The 14690-nt window shown below is 38.1% G+C and overlaps 1 protein-coding gene across 1 annotated transcript; it reads left to right on the top strand.

The window, feature by feature from the left end:
- Positions 1-3559: 3559 nt before the first annotated feature.
- LOC106067672 (uncharacterized) lies at positions 3560-13759 on the top strand. The gene is made up of 6 exons (XM_013226896.2): positions 3560-3710; positions 5962-6139; positions 6938-7116; positions 11128-11198; positions 12197-12250; positions 12757-13759. Exons 1-6 carry the CDS (start codon positions 3668-3670, stop codon positions 13018-13020), a joined length of 789 nt encoding a protein of 262 aa, XP_013082350.1. The 5' UTR covers positions 3560-3667; the 3' UTR covers positions 13021-13759.
- Positions 13760-14690: the final 931 nt, after the last annotated feature.

Genomic DNA, 14690 nt, shown 5'->3' with positions numbered 1-14690 from the left:
GAGATAGAAAAACAAAGAAAATATGGGAACCTAGGCTCGGAGATTAAGTGTCTATGAAAATTATCCAAAATAGCAATATACCCCATTGTTATATAAGGTCATATTATATAAGAGTCATTTTATATAAGGTCTCCTTAAACAAGGTCTTATTATACAATTATACACAAGTATTTTTATATAAGTCTCCTTATACATTGTCTTCCTAGCACGGTTGGAATAATTCAATAATTTTGTTTAAAAAAAAAACGCGTACATTTAACATCCATAGTATGGCCGCCATCTATACGTTCAATGTCCTTACTGCTTGCCCTCCATCTCCCCTTTTCTCATTTTTTTCTTTTAGACAACACGCCCTCTCCCTTTTTTTTTTTTTTTCCTAATCCTGCAAAACACAGAAGGTGAGAGGTGTTTAAAAAAAAGGCTGTCTGCGGGTAAAAAAGGGAGGCTACTTGTGCTGTCAGATAACCAGGTGGTTATTGGCCTTTTCAATTAGGCGTTAAGAGAAATGATATGTGCATATAGCTTACTCAAGAATTTGTCATGCGACGGGTGCTTTCCCATTAGTTTACACTCTAGCAACGTTTCTCAAACTGTGGAGCACCGCGCCCCGACCCCCAGAGGTCTAGGACCTCTTAGTGAAAGCGCGACGTCTATACGAGGGGGAGGAGGGCGCGACGTCTTGACAAAAACTTTTGGACACGTTTTAGAAATCAGAAAAAAAAAGTCCTTTGTCCTATAAGTGAAAGCGCTTAGAATTTTGAACTAAGAGTCTTAAAACACACAGTTCCTTCATTCTGTTCCCTAGCTAGCTAGATCTATAGCTATCCGCCATAGTTGCTAATCTCCAATAGACAACAAATACATGAAACATGCGCATTTTCCAAACGATAAACAGAGTCTTGAATAAATATGTATGTGTGTGTCTGTTGACTTGGCGACTCAAGCCATAGTAAATATACCAGTGTCCAGTTCTTTCATTGTGTAAACCATGAACTGATAGTTGTTCATGTGCTTGTTGCTGATATAGTTCGCTATTTTTGGTTTTTTACATGCCCTTTCAGTTTCATTCTTTGTGTAAACTTTCGCTTGTATACAATTTCCAGAAAGACTAAAAAGATGTGTTATAAAACTACAAAGTCATCTAAAAGAAAGTGACAATGTTCAATGCAAACAAAAAACAAGATGAATTAAAAAAAAAAAAGCTAAACTAAAGGGGAAAAATGTTGCATTGACAGCTATATTCTCAATATTGTAAGATTTATTTCCCTTTTCTGTTATCAGACAAAATTAATTACCACAATTTAATTAACTAACTGGTTAATTTCTTTTATTTATTTATGCTTTTATTAGGGACAATGAATGATTGTACAAAGTTTCAACGTGATCCAAGAGTAGGAAGTGGGAGACATAATGTGTACAAACTTTGTACCAGACAGACAGACAGACAGAGTGGTTAGCTATATACATTCATGCAGACACATTTGAAAGTTGTTGTTTTTTTTTTAGATTCAACAGAAGGCCTTTTTTTTTTGTTTGGATTGGTTTAAAAATAAATGATGCAGTTCAGTTATGTACATACACAGTGATGTCTCGCAATTTGTGATATAGGATGTTGGATCGAAACTACTTTAAAGGTGGAGATAGAAACCAAAAAAAAAGGCCTGTTGATTGTAGTTATTTATTACAATATGTCTCTGAGTTTGTGGTGGGGCTGAGACGGGGTGAGATGGAGGACTTTGAACTAAACATTTACTACATATGTACATAACATAGTTAAAAGATTGAAAACCGCCGATCTAACGCTTAGCACATATAAAGGAAATTAAAATAAAATGATATTATTCTATCAAAAGTTATTGTCTAAATTGTTGATTAGCCGCCAGGTCTAGTGATTCGTGACACGTTATTTTGGCGTTCTCAGGAAAGATGTGTTGAAAATCAGACCACTAATATCCTCAACCTTCTTGTGTGTGTTGACCACTAATATCCCTAACCTTCTTGTGTGTGTTGACCACTAATAGCCTCAACCTTCTTGTGTGTGTTGACCACTAATAGCCTCAACCTTCTTGTGTGTGTTGACCACTAATAGCCTCAACCTTCTTGTGTGTGTTGACCACTAATAGCCTCAACCTTCTTGTGTGTGTTGACCACTAATAGCCTCAACCTTGATAGTTAAAGAAACATAAAACATATTTAAAACAAAATCAATTCCTACTTTATAAAATAAAATCAGATCGGAACAAAAATTGTCTATTACCGACATGGACATTGAACCAACGACATTCGCGTTATTAGCGCTACGCTCTATTAATTTTTGGAAATTACCAGACTTTTGACCAACAATTTTTTTCTGTCCACATTGCACACATGAAGAGAGTGTAAGTTGATAGCAGAAACAGAAAATAGAAAAAAAAAAAGATTTGAACAATTTTTAATTATTTAAATTGACAGTATGTCGTGGCACAGTCACTGTTACTGTCCATAGGTCCAATCCTAGAAGCCTACAGACCGAAGTTCCCATTCAGTAGACCTATATACAGACCAGAGGTGCCATTCAGTAGACATACAGACCGTAGATCCCATCCAGTACACCTACAGACTATTGGTCCCATTCGGTAGACCTACACACAAGAGGTCCCATCCAGTTGACCTACATACTAAAGGTCCCATCCAGTAGACCTTCCGGCCACTACACACCAGAGGTTCCATTGAGGAGACTTATAGCCGAAGGTCCTATTCAGTAGACCTACAGGCTAGAGGTGCCATTCTGTTGACCTACAGACCAAAGGTCCCATTTTGTAGACCTACAGACCAGATGTCTCATCCAGAACTACATGCCAGAGTTGCCATTCGGTTGACCTATAGAGACTAGAGGTCACATTCAGCAGATCCACGCTTCATTACCAAAAAAAAAAGGTCTATAAATACACATATCAGCACTTAGTAACTCCATGCACCAATAATTCTAGACAGGGAAATTATGGGTTTCTTCTTTGTGAAGTGCCCCCCTCCCAGAGGCGGCCTTAAGAGAGGGGCAAGTGGGGGAACACTCCCCCCTTCCCAAGTTTCTTCGCGGTATAGAGAATATTTTATCCCCGTCAGCCCATCGTACAACTATTCTCGTCCCTGACATGACAATCTCCCAGGGCCCCGCGCACTACTAAGGCCGCCTCTGGCCCTCAACGTTAAACCTATTATATCTTTCAATGCCAAGACGCCGACCCTAGAAGTGGTAGAAGTAACATAACCCCCCCCCCCCTCTTTCTCCTTCCCCCACCTCTCGCAATTCGATAACGAGGAAGCAGACGTGTTTATTATAATGCTACAAGCCTGTGGATGGACCATGTCAACAGCATGTCCAGGACCCGCACACAAGAGTCACACCGGGTCAAGACCTCGCTTGCCCACCAGCTCCATTCGGGGCACCGTCTGCTCCCTTTGAAGTCTTCCCCGCGCTGTTTGCTCAGAGCCCCGTGTCCAGACTGCGCCGCAAATCCTACACCTCCCAGCGTCCACGTGGAATGGCGTCATTTGCTAAGCCCCAGACTTAGGGCACGGTGTACCGTCTGCTCGACGTGGGAGTATATAAAGAATCCGATGCGCTGGTAAAATCAGTGTTCCATCAGGTACAGCCACTTTGAGGAGACTCACCCCAAAATACACAAGAATGGGCTTTTACGCAAGTCTTTTGCTGATAGTATCGACTATTGGTAAGTTGTACTGTTCTTAGTTTAAATATAGAGTCTATATAAAATATAATTTACTACTTCAATTAGGACATAATGTGTAAAAAATATAATAAGGTCTTGGGGGATCTCAGTCTAAGTAAGTAAGTTTTGTTTTGTGTGCTAGATTTAAAATAAAACATAACCTGTAATAAATCTAAATATAAATATGTCTATTTCCGGCTTCAGGAGTTTCTGTCTATCCATATAAAGACAGACATATAGATAGATAGATAGATTGATAGATAGATAGATAGATAGATATATAGATAGATAGATAGATAGATAGATAGATAGATAGATAGATAGATAGATAGCTAGTACAGTAAAGGTACTCCTGTCAGACTTTGCGATCTAGAGAATAGAGTCGGTAGAGAACGTGAAGACCATCTGTTTCTCTGGCCGACTGTTAACGAGAGTGTCATGTGGCCAGCACAACAACCAACCACCTTTTCTTTCCCCAAAACTAATTTTAGGCACCCATTAGACTTGAGTGGACTCAGGGATGTCACCAACATTCGAACCCGAGACACTTCAATGAAACATTACGAGCAATTCTTTTGATACAAGTTCTTTCAAACGAGACTTTGTGAAAACAAAAACACGCTATAGCTCAACGTAGTTTTGTAGGCAAGTTGTTAAGACAATTTTACATCAGTTGGTTAAATAATCAAGACAATTTTACATCAGTTGGTTCAATAATCAAGACAATTTTACATCAGTTGGTTCAATAATCAAGACAAATTTACATCAGTTGGTTAAATAATCAAGACAATTTTACATCAGTTGGTTAAATAATCAAGACAATTTTACATCAGTTGGTTCAATAATCAAGACAATTTTACATCAGTTGGTTAAATAATCAAGACAATTTTACATCAGTTGGTTAAATAATCAAGACAATTTTACATCAGTTGGTTCAATAATTGAAAGACTAATATTTGAGTCGTGGTAAGCTTCTTGAGATTTCAATGGCATCTAGATTCTAGATCTTTAGTCCATCGATAGGCTACTTAAAATGTGTTAGCGAAATGCTGGGGAAACGGTATTTATTCTAGCCACTTAACTCCCCTGTTACAAAAGGGTGCTCAACATCACACTAAAAGCTATTCCCTTCTCTTTCTATTAAATTTGATATTTCTAACATATGCAATGAATGAAAGACTTGTTAAGTTTTGAAAAAAAATATGTACAATTATTATAAAAAATTAAAGTCCATGAGATCTAGGCAATTATTGATAGTTGCAATTAAAGGAACACTATTGTTTCTGTAAAAGTATATAAATAAAATGAAACACAATAGAATTCAACTATACACATGTTCCTTCTCAGTTTTCAAGTTAGAGAGAAAGACTTTTACTGTTTCAAGGGTCATTAAAATATTTTTTGTGTGATACTATTGGAAAAAATTTGCGGAGAAATTTAGAGGTGCAGGTCTTCGAAAGAAAGTGATGCCCCACCCTAAGAAAATATGCCAATACTAGAGCTAGACATGTCTTAGGATGGAACCCACGCGACACATTTGCGGAAGATAACCTAAACGAACATGGCGACGCAGAGTACACAATGAAGCTGAGAGGGCAGGGAATTGCAGGGGAAAACTATTTAAAAAACTAGTTAGAGACCACTGGGAGTGGCGTGCCTTTACTGATACAAATAGTGGATGATAACAATTTTTGAAGATTAAAACAACTGAAAATCGTAAAGAATCCTTTATATGTTATTGGTGTTGTAATTGTGACGAACAATAAGATTGGTTAAGAACTACCAATAAATAAGATAAATAAATTATATATTTTATATAGACCTACTTTCATGCTTATAGCATGCTCAGAGCATTATGGTCCAATCTCATTTCTGGACCAATGGGTGAGAGAAGTTATCTGGGAGAAGGTTTTCCGTGCTGCCTTTAGGCACTCAGTAAACACAACTCTGCTCGAGTCGGGTGTCGAACCTCGAGCCCACTTCATAGACAAGTTCAAGCGTATTTAGCCTCTCGACCACGAATCTTATTACGCACTGTGATATTTTTATAGGTCCTGTGTTTAATAAAACCATGTCTTGTGTTTTGTGAAGCTAGGTCCCGTGTTTAATAAAACTATGTCTTGTGTTAAATAAAACTACGTCTTGTGTTTTGTGAAGCTAGGTCTTGTGTTTTAGAAACATTGGTCTTATGTTTTATAAAACTAGGTCTTGTGTTTTTATAAAGCTGTGAATTTTTATTTTAACGTTCTAGGTTTCACCCAGTCCCAGTCTCAGCCAACTGAGTTTGAATACGACTGCTCCGGGCTGCCAGAGAACTTCCTCTACTGGTGGGCCTGCGGGTCCTACGGTATCTGCAGGAGCGGTCACTACGCACAGATTGACTGCGTCAATGGAACGACCTACGACAGGAGGGCGGGAGACTGTGTTCCGTAAGCATTGTTTTCTCGTTATCCAGCGACCTCGTAAATTAAATGTTTAAATATGGCAAAGTATTTCAAGCCGATTCATAATAGACAAGCAAAAAAGATTATTTAGCACCTTAAGTCCTTGATTCGTGACAATGTCTAGAGACATTGGAAAAAGGAATATCTAGTTCTAAATTTAGAAAACGACTATTCTAAGTCGAGCCAATGATGATGCTAATCATTACCTTCGTTTACTGCTGATTAAGTAAAGAAGAGAAAGTTATATGGAGAAATTTGAGGAGTGCGGACTATATAAGGGAAGCTAAAGAAAATAGTAATAAAATATAATATATATGAAAGATTTAAGAGCTTTTAAAATCGTTGTATAAATTAGAATGTCAAGGACACTGAATTGGAAATCAACTATTGCAAACTAATCTTCGAATAAATAGCCTTTTGTTTTTTAATACGATTTTAGCTGCGTCACAGTCATTATTTCACCAAAATGACAGACTTCATGTTGATATTATTAAGAGTTTAGATATTTTATTCTGCATTGCTTTAAAATTTTTAAAACAATTTACCCTATTACCTTTTAAAACAATTTACCCTATTACCTTTTAAAACAATTTACCCTATTACCTTTTAAAACAATTTACCCTATTACCTTTTAAAACAATTTACCCTATTACCTTTTAAAACAATTTACCCTATTACCTTTTAAAACAATTTACCCTATTACCTTTTAAAACAATTTACCCTATTACCTTTTAAAATATTTAATACTCTTCAGTTCTTGATTTTTTTGTTTTATCGATGCAGGTCATCTCAGGCTGTGACCTTCCCTTGCAACTCTGTCCCCGAAGACTGTGTGGTGTACAACGGACCTGGACACCGCTACCCAGACCAGGACCCAGACCCCGTAGAGAACCTGCCCCCTTGTTCTTTCTACTACACATGCTCATATGGCAGATATCTAGGTCACCAGAGGTGCAGCGAGGGTGAGTTACTGGCCACATCTTTACGATTAGTTTACAGTCTCTTTCTGTGGGAAAGCGATGCGTAGAAATGTGGGGATAATATAATGGGATTTAGAAAAAACCCAAAAGAAAATGAAAAAAGAGATAGGGATAGATTTTTAAATAAATAGACAAATTAAACAAGGTCAAGGTGCTATATTGAAAGATAATTGTTGACAACTTAATAATAAATCACTTTGCAATACAAACAAACTAGGAAATTTGACTCTGTGGTGCTTTAATATGTACACAAAGACTACAGTTATGTTTTGATAAGCTAATAAAGCTACGTGTAAAAAAAATCATATATATATATATACTGTGCTTTAAAAAAAAAAAAGAAAAAATAAATAAATAAAAAATAAATACAGGTACTCAGTGATTAGGTGCCGGTACTCAGTAGTTGATTGCCTAACTTTTATTAACTAAAAATTAATAATATACGTTAAAATACAAGAAAAGTAGGCCTAATAATTTTTTTCAAAAAGGTGCCGGCGTACCGTCACAAAAAAGCCCTGTGTATATATATATATATATATATATATATATAATGTTATGTTTTTTAATACGTAGCTTGTCCATAAATCAGTTTACTGTACACAGGTTACAACATCACCATGGAAATCCCTCAGGCCTTTTTTTTTTTTAAAATTACTCTCTCTATTCATAACTATTCCGAACCTTGAGAGATATGAAGAGTGTATTGACTTCCTAGAGAAAATAAAAATGTCTACCTGATGTACGCATTCCGGTACGGTTATTCGCTTGCGATTGCTGGACATTAAACCATGGCGGAAACACGGACACTAAAACTAAACGATATCGAAGAATTGCTAGGTATGCGATAGCAGAAGAAGTCTAGTGACCAGGCTGGTGTCTCCTGGTAGGGTTTGTGGGACTTCATTGTATTTATTACGCCCACCTAGTACGCGGTTAAAAGGACAGTGTTGATTGTGAATAAAAATCATTCTTAAAAAACAGTTCTATTAATGAAATAAAAAATGTGAGAGGGAGAGAACTATCACGGCGCATTAAATTTTACGAGTTTTTTCCCTTGAGTTAGGTTTTAAATATAAAAAAAAAAAAAAAAACTATGATGATGATTCCTGATAGTTATACCACTACTAACCACTACAGTTCAAACCGCTTAAAAAGAAATAGTATTTGACTTTTTAAAATGTTAAAGGTAAAAGGGGAGGGGGGAGTGAACGTTGTTTCAGTTGGTAACTAATCCAAACAGGCCTAAGTGTTGAAGCACTCTACATTATAAATAGCGGCCAAGGTTCCTTACGTACAACGGAAGCTGCTAGTTTGGCAACCCTTTGGTGGTGAACATTAGAATTAGTACGCCACAGACAACGTTCAAAACAAACGCACCGGTGCGCAACTTCTTAAAACCCCATTAAAAAACAAAACAAAAGTGAAGACAGGTAAGCCGATAGGTCAAGGGTTCTCAATCTGTGGGTCGCGACCCCTTTGGGGGTCAATTGACTATTTGCCAGGGGTCGTCTAAGACCATCGAAAATATGGATTGTTATTGTCTATTCTTCTATTACAGTATGTGTGTGAAAAAGGGGGGGGGGTCGCGGCAGAGTGGGGGATTGTAAAAAGGTGTCGCCGAGAGTAAAAGGTTGAGAACCGCTGCGCTAGGTGATCCAGTGGGCGGTGCTAGGTATGGAGTCATTAGTGACTTAATGAACGCGAGCGGTGCAGGACGTTTGATGTGTTAGGCTCACGCTACCTGCAGCGGAAACTTGTCATGCCAGACATCAATTTTGTTTCAATGATTTGATTTAGCGAGAAACATGCAATTAAAACTTGGCACTGGGATTTTTAAAAAAAAGAGTTGATGCAGGGATTGTTTGTTGATCAAGTCAGGCTGTTACTCAAATCACGTGATAACTCTAAGCCTATGTTTGTCTGATTTCTCAATCTATCTATCTATCAATCTATCTATCTATCTATCTATCTATCTATCTATCTATCTATCTATCTGTCTGTCTGTCTGTCTGTCTGTCTGTCTGTATGTATGTATGTATGTATGTCTGTCTGTCTGTCTGTCTATTGATCTGTCTGTTCACTTACTTCATTCACCTCTCTCTTTTTTTTCTCTCTCTTTCTCTCTTTCTTTCTCTCATGTTCTCACTCTCTCTCTCTATTTCTCTCTTTCTTTCTTTCTTTCTCTCTCTCTCTCTATTTATCTCTTTCTTTCTTTCTTTCTCTCTCTCTCCATTTATCTCTTTCTTTCTCCTCTTTCTTTTTCTCTAATTTTCTCTTTTTTCTCTCTTGTTCTCTCTCTCTATTTCTCTCTTGCCCTCTCTTTCTCTCTCTCTCTCTCTCACTCTCTCTCTCTCTCTCTCTCTCTCTCATATCCGTGTTATTCTGTACGCTCAAAGCATTATATACTAGAATACTTATAAGCAATCTGTTGAAAACAAAATTAATTAAATTACTAATCTATCTCAAGACTAAATATTGTAATGTCTCATAGAAGAATTAAAACGTATATAGTGTAATTCTAACACCTGATAATTAAAATGTGTAGTCCTGTGTTTGTAGCCATTGAAAAAAACAACAACATTCATTTTTTAAAATAAAAATTATATTACTCTCTGTCTGTCTGTCTGTCTGTCTGTCTCTCTCTCTCTCTCTCTCTCTTTCTCTCTCTTTTCTGTCAATATCTTCTTATATTGTTAAGATGTGTCCAATACAGATGGTTTTTTTTTGTTGTTTTTTTAACTATGCCTATAATTAAGTCACCACATTTACTTCTGACACCAAGAGGTTGCCTGGTCGTGAAGATAATGAAGTTTCTTGGAACCATGGCCGCCGTTCTCCCCTCCCACAACTGCAGAGAGGGGGGGTGGGTTGAACTACAACTTTTTCCTGTCTGTAAGAACGTCTTAAACTTGTAAAGTCGACATTTTTATCGTCTCAAACTTATAAAGTCGACTTTTTTTTTACCGTCTGTAACTTATATAGTCGAATTTTGTATCCTTTATTATTCAGTAATGAGAATCGGACACTATATTCAGAATAAAATGGCTTAGTTGGTAAAGTGACGAAGTGAGCTCTAATGGTCCACTTCATTATACTTGGTACCTGGCGAAATAATGGATCAGATGTTGGCTACATCATTTTATCCTTGTGGTGATTTTTTTTTTGCAAGAGAAAAAAATCCCTCTAAAACGGATATTCCATGATATACATATATATAGACAGTATGCGTTTGTTTCCCCCCCCCCCTTTCCCAATCGCGAGATGTTACAATGTGTTTTGTTTGACATGTTTTGGGTGTTTCTTATAGAGTTGAACATACTGTACATTCTAAACTCAAACGAACTGCAGGACGACGGGGGAAGGCAGCGGGCAGGGAATGAACCCGGGACCATCGAGAAGACCCAACGACGGTCCAGCCCAGACCAATCTTCATAGTAGGCCTGAACACTGACCCTTGACGTGGTCACATTTGTTAAGGCTAGACAAATTGCTTCGGTCTCCTCCAGTACCCAGACCAATCGTTATAATAGGCCTCATTAATGACCTGCGACGTCACAACCTGTGGGGAGTAAAGACCAATAGCTCGTTGCCACGTCGTACAGACCTGTTACGTGGCAACGAACTACTGCTTTAAACTGCCCACAGGTTGTGACGTCGCAGGGTCATTGTTCAGGCCTACTATCACGACTGGTCTCGCCACTGACCACAGGTTGCGACGTCACAGGTCAGTGTTGAGGCCTACTATGGCGATTGCTCTGGGACCAACCAGCATAACGCACGACCAGGCAGCCATTTTGTTTGTGTTTTTGTTTGTATTGTTGTGTTCAATAAATCGTAGCTCGCTAAATACTCTCTAAATACGTTGCCTCGTGTTTGTTTCTCTCTATATATATATATTTCTCTTTCTCTCTCTCTTTCTTTCTTTCTTTCTTTCTTCTGCGAGACTAATGGACCTGTAGCTGATCATTTTTGTGTGTACTATTTCTTGGCCAGGTACTGTCTACGACGAGCCACAGCAGCGATGTTTACCAGCCAGTGAAGTGGCTCCCCCATGCGGCAACTCGGTAAGAGTACTATTTGGTTATGGATGACTAATTTGTACCGTCTTAAGCGATCTCACAGGAGTGGCAATTAAGATCTAGGTGGTTTATTAAGATGCATTTAAAGCTAGGCCCACAAGTGGCGTGTTTTCAAAAAGAACTTGCAGACTTGTTGATATGGAAATGATTGGAACAGTCTCTAAAAAAAAAGGTTATTAAGACTTGATTTGACTTCAAGGATCATCATTTTTAGCACTGGAGATTTTCATTCACCATTTCTTTAATACAGGAAATTTTCACTCACCATAATTAGCACCGGAAATTACAAATCACACATTCTCTTATACTAAGCTACCGTGGAAAAACAATGTATTATTATCCCCATGACCCAGAAAACTGTCTCACTGTGTACGGAAAAGTTGGTTTAGGTTTCCCCTTTCAGACCTTGAGATCGATCGATGATGCTAAGGTAATCTGTTTCTATGGTCAGCGGTTAACGAGCAGGGTGTCATGTGGCCAGCACAACGACCAACCGCCTTTACTTTCCCCAACTTAAGTCAGGTACCCTTTAATGTTGGATGGACTAAGGTGGACTAATAATCCCGCACATTCAAAATCCCAGCCTTCACCGAGATTCGAACCCAGAACTCCAGGTTCGAAAGCCAAGCGCTTAACCACTCGGCCGCCTCGACCCGTAAGGAAAGACTTTGACCAATATTGATTTCTATTAATAACGAAGCAGCGCAGTTTAAAATATATAACATAAGCATTGGCTTTGTGGGCGATGAGCTATTAGGTCTGGGCAATCTCATTGAATTGTAGAAAATCCTTTGACACATTTTGTGGTTAGATTTTTCGGATTACAATATATATAGAGTTCGACTTTATTGTACTACACTGATCAAAATTAGAAACGAACAAAAGAAACAAATCTGTATAAAAATATCTTTAAATAGAATGTAGTAGAAATTGAGATTATAAAATATCGTTCATGTTTTTAATGCATAAAACTTCCATTACAGCCTGGAGGTAGCAGACACTATCCAGTCCAACCTGGCCAACAAGATGGCAGACACGTGAGTAGATTTTGCTTTTAGTTACATAAGTTTAACCCTTGGCGATCAGTCAGATAGCATCAGTGAGTGTCCATTAAGGGTCAAGCTTGCGCCCATTTATAAGCCTTTGACCGAAGGATTTTACAAGTTTAACCCTTGGCAAACACACACATAACATCAGTGAGTGTACATTAAGGGTCAAGCTTGCGCTTATTTATGGACCTTTGACTAACGGGAAGGACTTTATTCAGAGACCAGGGATTTGATATCAAGTTTATTTTGACTATATTATAAACGGTATATTTAGAATTGTTCGCAAGGAAGTTATTCAAGTTGCTTCAAGTTTTTATTAGTTAAATTATAATAAGCCTACAGCGGTTTAGTTGTCTACCAGCGGTTTGGTGCAAGAAGTCAACGATCGTCAACAGCACTTGCCTATAAAACATTTATATTGTAAAAACTATTTTGTTGTCTATTTCTCTCTCTGCTGTATCAACAATGAGCGTACGTGATTCATTTCATTTCAGGTTGTCCAGCCACAAACCGATCCTCAAGGCAACCCTGACCTTGCCAAGTGGCCTTTCACCAACAACAACAGAGGACGCAACCCAAGACAGACTCTGCGCGAGGGAGGAGCCGGGGCCAGCAACAGAAACCAGCGCCTGTTCTACCGCTCTGCCGACAGGGCCACCCACTTCAACCCTCAAGATTTTAACCCGGCCGTTTACGGCATTAACGCGAACGAGATCCCTCACGGCCGCATCAGTGACTCGTACGATGGGGAGAAATAAGGGGCAGACTCGTCTTCCGGGATGAGGCTCTTAGTGTTGCGGAGATGTCGACTGTATTCGCGTGCACCTTCTAAGGTGTTCCCTGGCTTATCAAAGCAAGATTTCTTGATTTTTTTTGTTTTGTTTTACAATACCCCCCCCTCTCTCATTTTAATACTCCCAATCGTTTAGTAAAAGAATGTCTTCTGTAAAGACTTGTAATATCGACTTTACAGAGGCCGTAACAAAGCATTTAAGTTAAAGAAGCATCACTTTATTTCTCTTATATTACTGTTTGATTTTATGGATTTTTTTTTGTTTGTTGCCATTTGATCACGTGGCTGGAAGAACTCGTTGCCGAAAACGTATTGGTGAAGATGACAAGGTGGTTGTGGCATGAGTGGTACCCACAAGTATTAAACATTTCTGTTCCTCCTGCATTTCCTATTCTGTGAGTGTCTGTCATCTTGATATGAAAAGAAAGTTAAACATCTCAGTTGAAGAGCTAGTTGGGAAAAAGCGCCATGCTTTTTTTTTTTTACGTTGCACTGTTCAGAATCCTTCCAGTATAAAAATGAAATTAAAATAATATGGAAAAACCTAACCCATATAAAAATGTTTCCTTTGTATTGTATGTGAAATGAAACTATCCTGTCAGTACCTGTATATATTCTGGATACATAATTTTGTTGAATTATTTGATTCATACATTTTTTCTCTTGCACGTTTTAAACTACGAAATAAATTTGATTTTACACTATTTGTGTGTTTGTTTAGTCATTCGTGTAACATTGAAACGATCTTGACTCTAATTGGAGATTTTCATTATAAACTCCTCAAACGTTTCGAATTTAAAAACAAAACAGACAGGAAACAATGGTCATCATCATCAAACTCCATTTGAGGGAGGGAGGGCTTGAGAGGCTCAAATCCTCTCTTGTAAAAGTCCTGGACAGAAACCATGCTGTCTTTCGTCTGTTCGAGAATATTTGGTTTCCCAGACCTGTCGAGACGGAGATCAGCAAGTCTGGGGCAGTCAAACAGAATATGAGACACTGTTTCCTCTTCTTTCCCGCACCGTGAATCAAAATTTGGTCAGAGCCCTGAGAAATATGAACCAACAGGACAGTGGCTTGTCCTGCACTGTGCTACAATAGCTTGCTCAGGCCTGGACAGCCTCCATCACGGGGAAGTACGGTCAGGGCGCCTCATGCGCTCCCAGACTCCACGGGCTTTTTGGGACTTGCTCGATGGGTGGTGTTTGCCCTCCCTGGTGGGCCAAGAAGCCTGCAAAAGTGTTGCCAATCACACTTATCTGACTCTGGAGATCTCTAATACGAAACAAAAATGTCATGGAAAACTTTTTAAAGAGTTGCAAAGTAGTCATAAGAAGTATTTTTTTCAACCCTAACCTATGTAATTGAACACCGAAAATAAGTGCACTCGCGTATCATCGAGCTAATTACTATTTTGAAATTTTTAAATACATAATCTAGATCTAGAAAGATCTATGTAATTAATCTATTTTAATGTACTATCTAAAATCATAAGATGATTAAAATCAACAGACTTGAATTATTTCGATCTAGGATTTTCGGAACAAAAAAAAAAGGCAATACCTCTTAGATACAGTTTAAAGAGCGATTCTTTTGCTTTTAGAAGTCTTAACAACTAACGAATGTCATATTTGA

The sequence above is a fragment of the Biomphalaria glabrata genome, chromosome 12 (assembly GCF_947242115.1).
Source record: "Biomphalaria glabrata chromosome 12, xgBioGlab47.1, whole genome shotgun sequence".
Taxonomy (NCBI): domain Eukaryota; kingdom Metazoa; phylum Mollusca; class Gastropoda; family Planorbidae; genus Biomphalaria; species Biomphalaria glabrata.
This window is presented reverse-complemented; position numbering and strand designations above follow the sequence as displayed.

Bases quoted from the DNA above. Each gene is read 5' to 3' on its own strand.
- LOC106067672 (XM_013226896.2), top strand. From the start codon at position 3,668: ATGGGCTTTTACGCAAGTCTTTTGCTGATAGTATCGACTATTG. The intron at 6,140-6,937 runs GTAAGCATTGTT...TTATCGATGCAG, and splicing joins AGGGCGGGAGACTGTGTTCC to GTCATCTCAGGCTGTGACCT. The intron at 12,251-12,756 runs GTGAGTAGATTT...ATTTCATTTCAG, and splicing joins GCCAACAAGATGGCAGACAC to GTTGTCCAGCCACAAACCGA.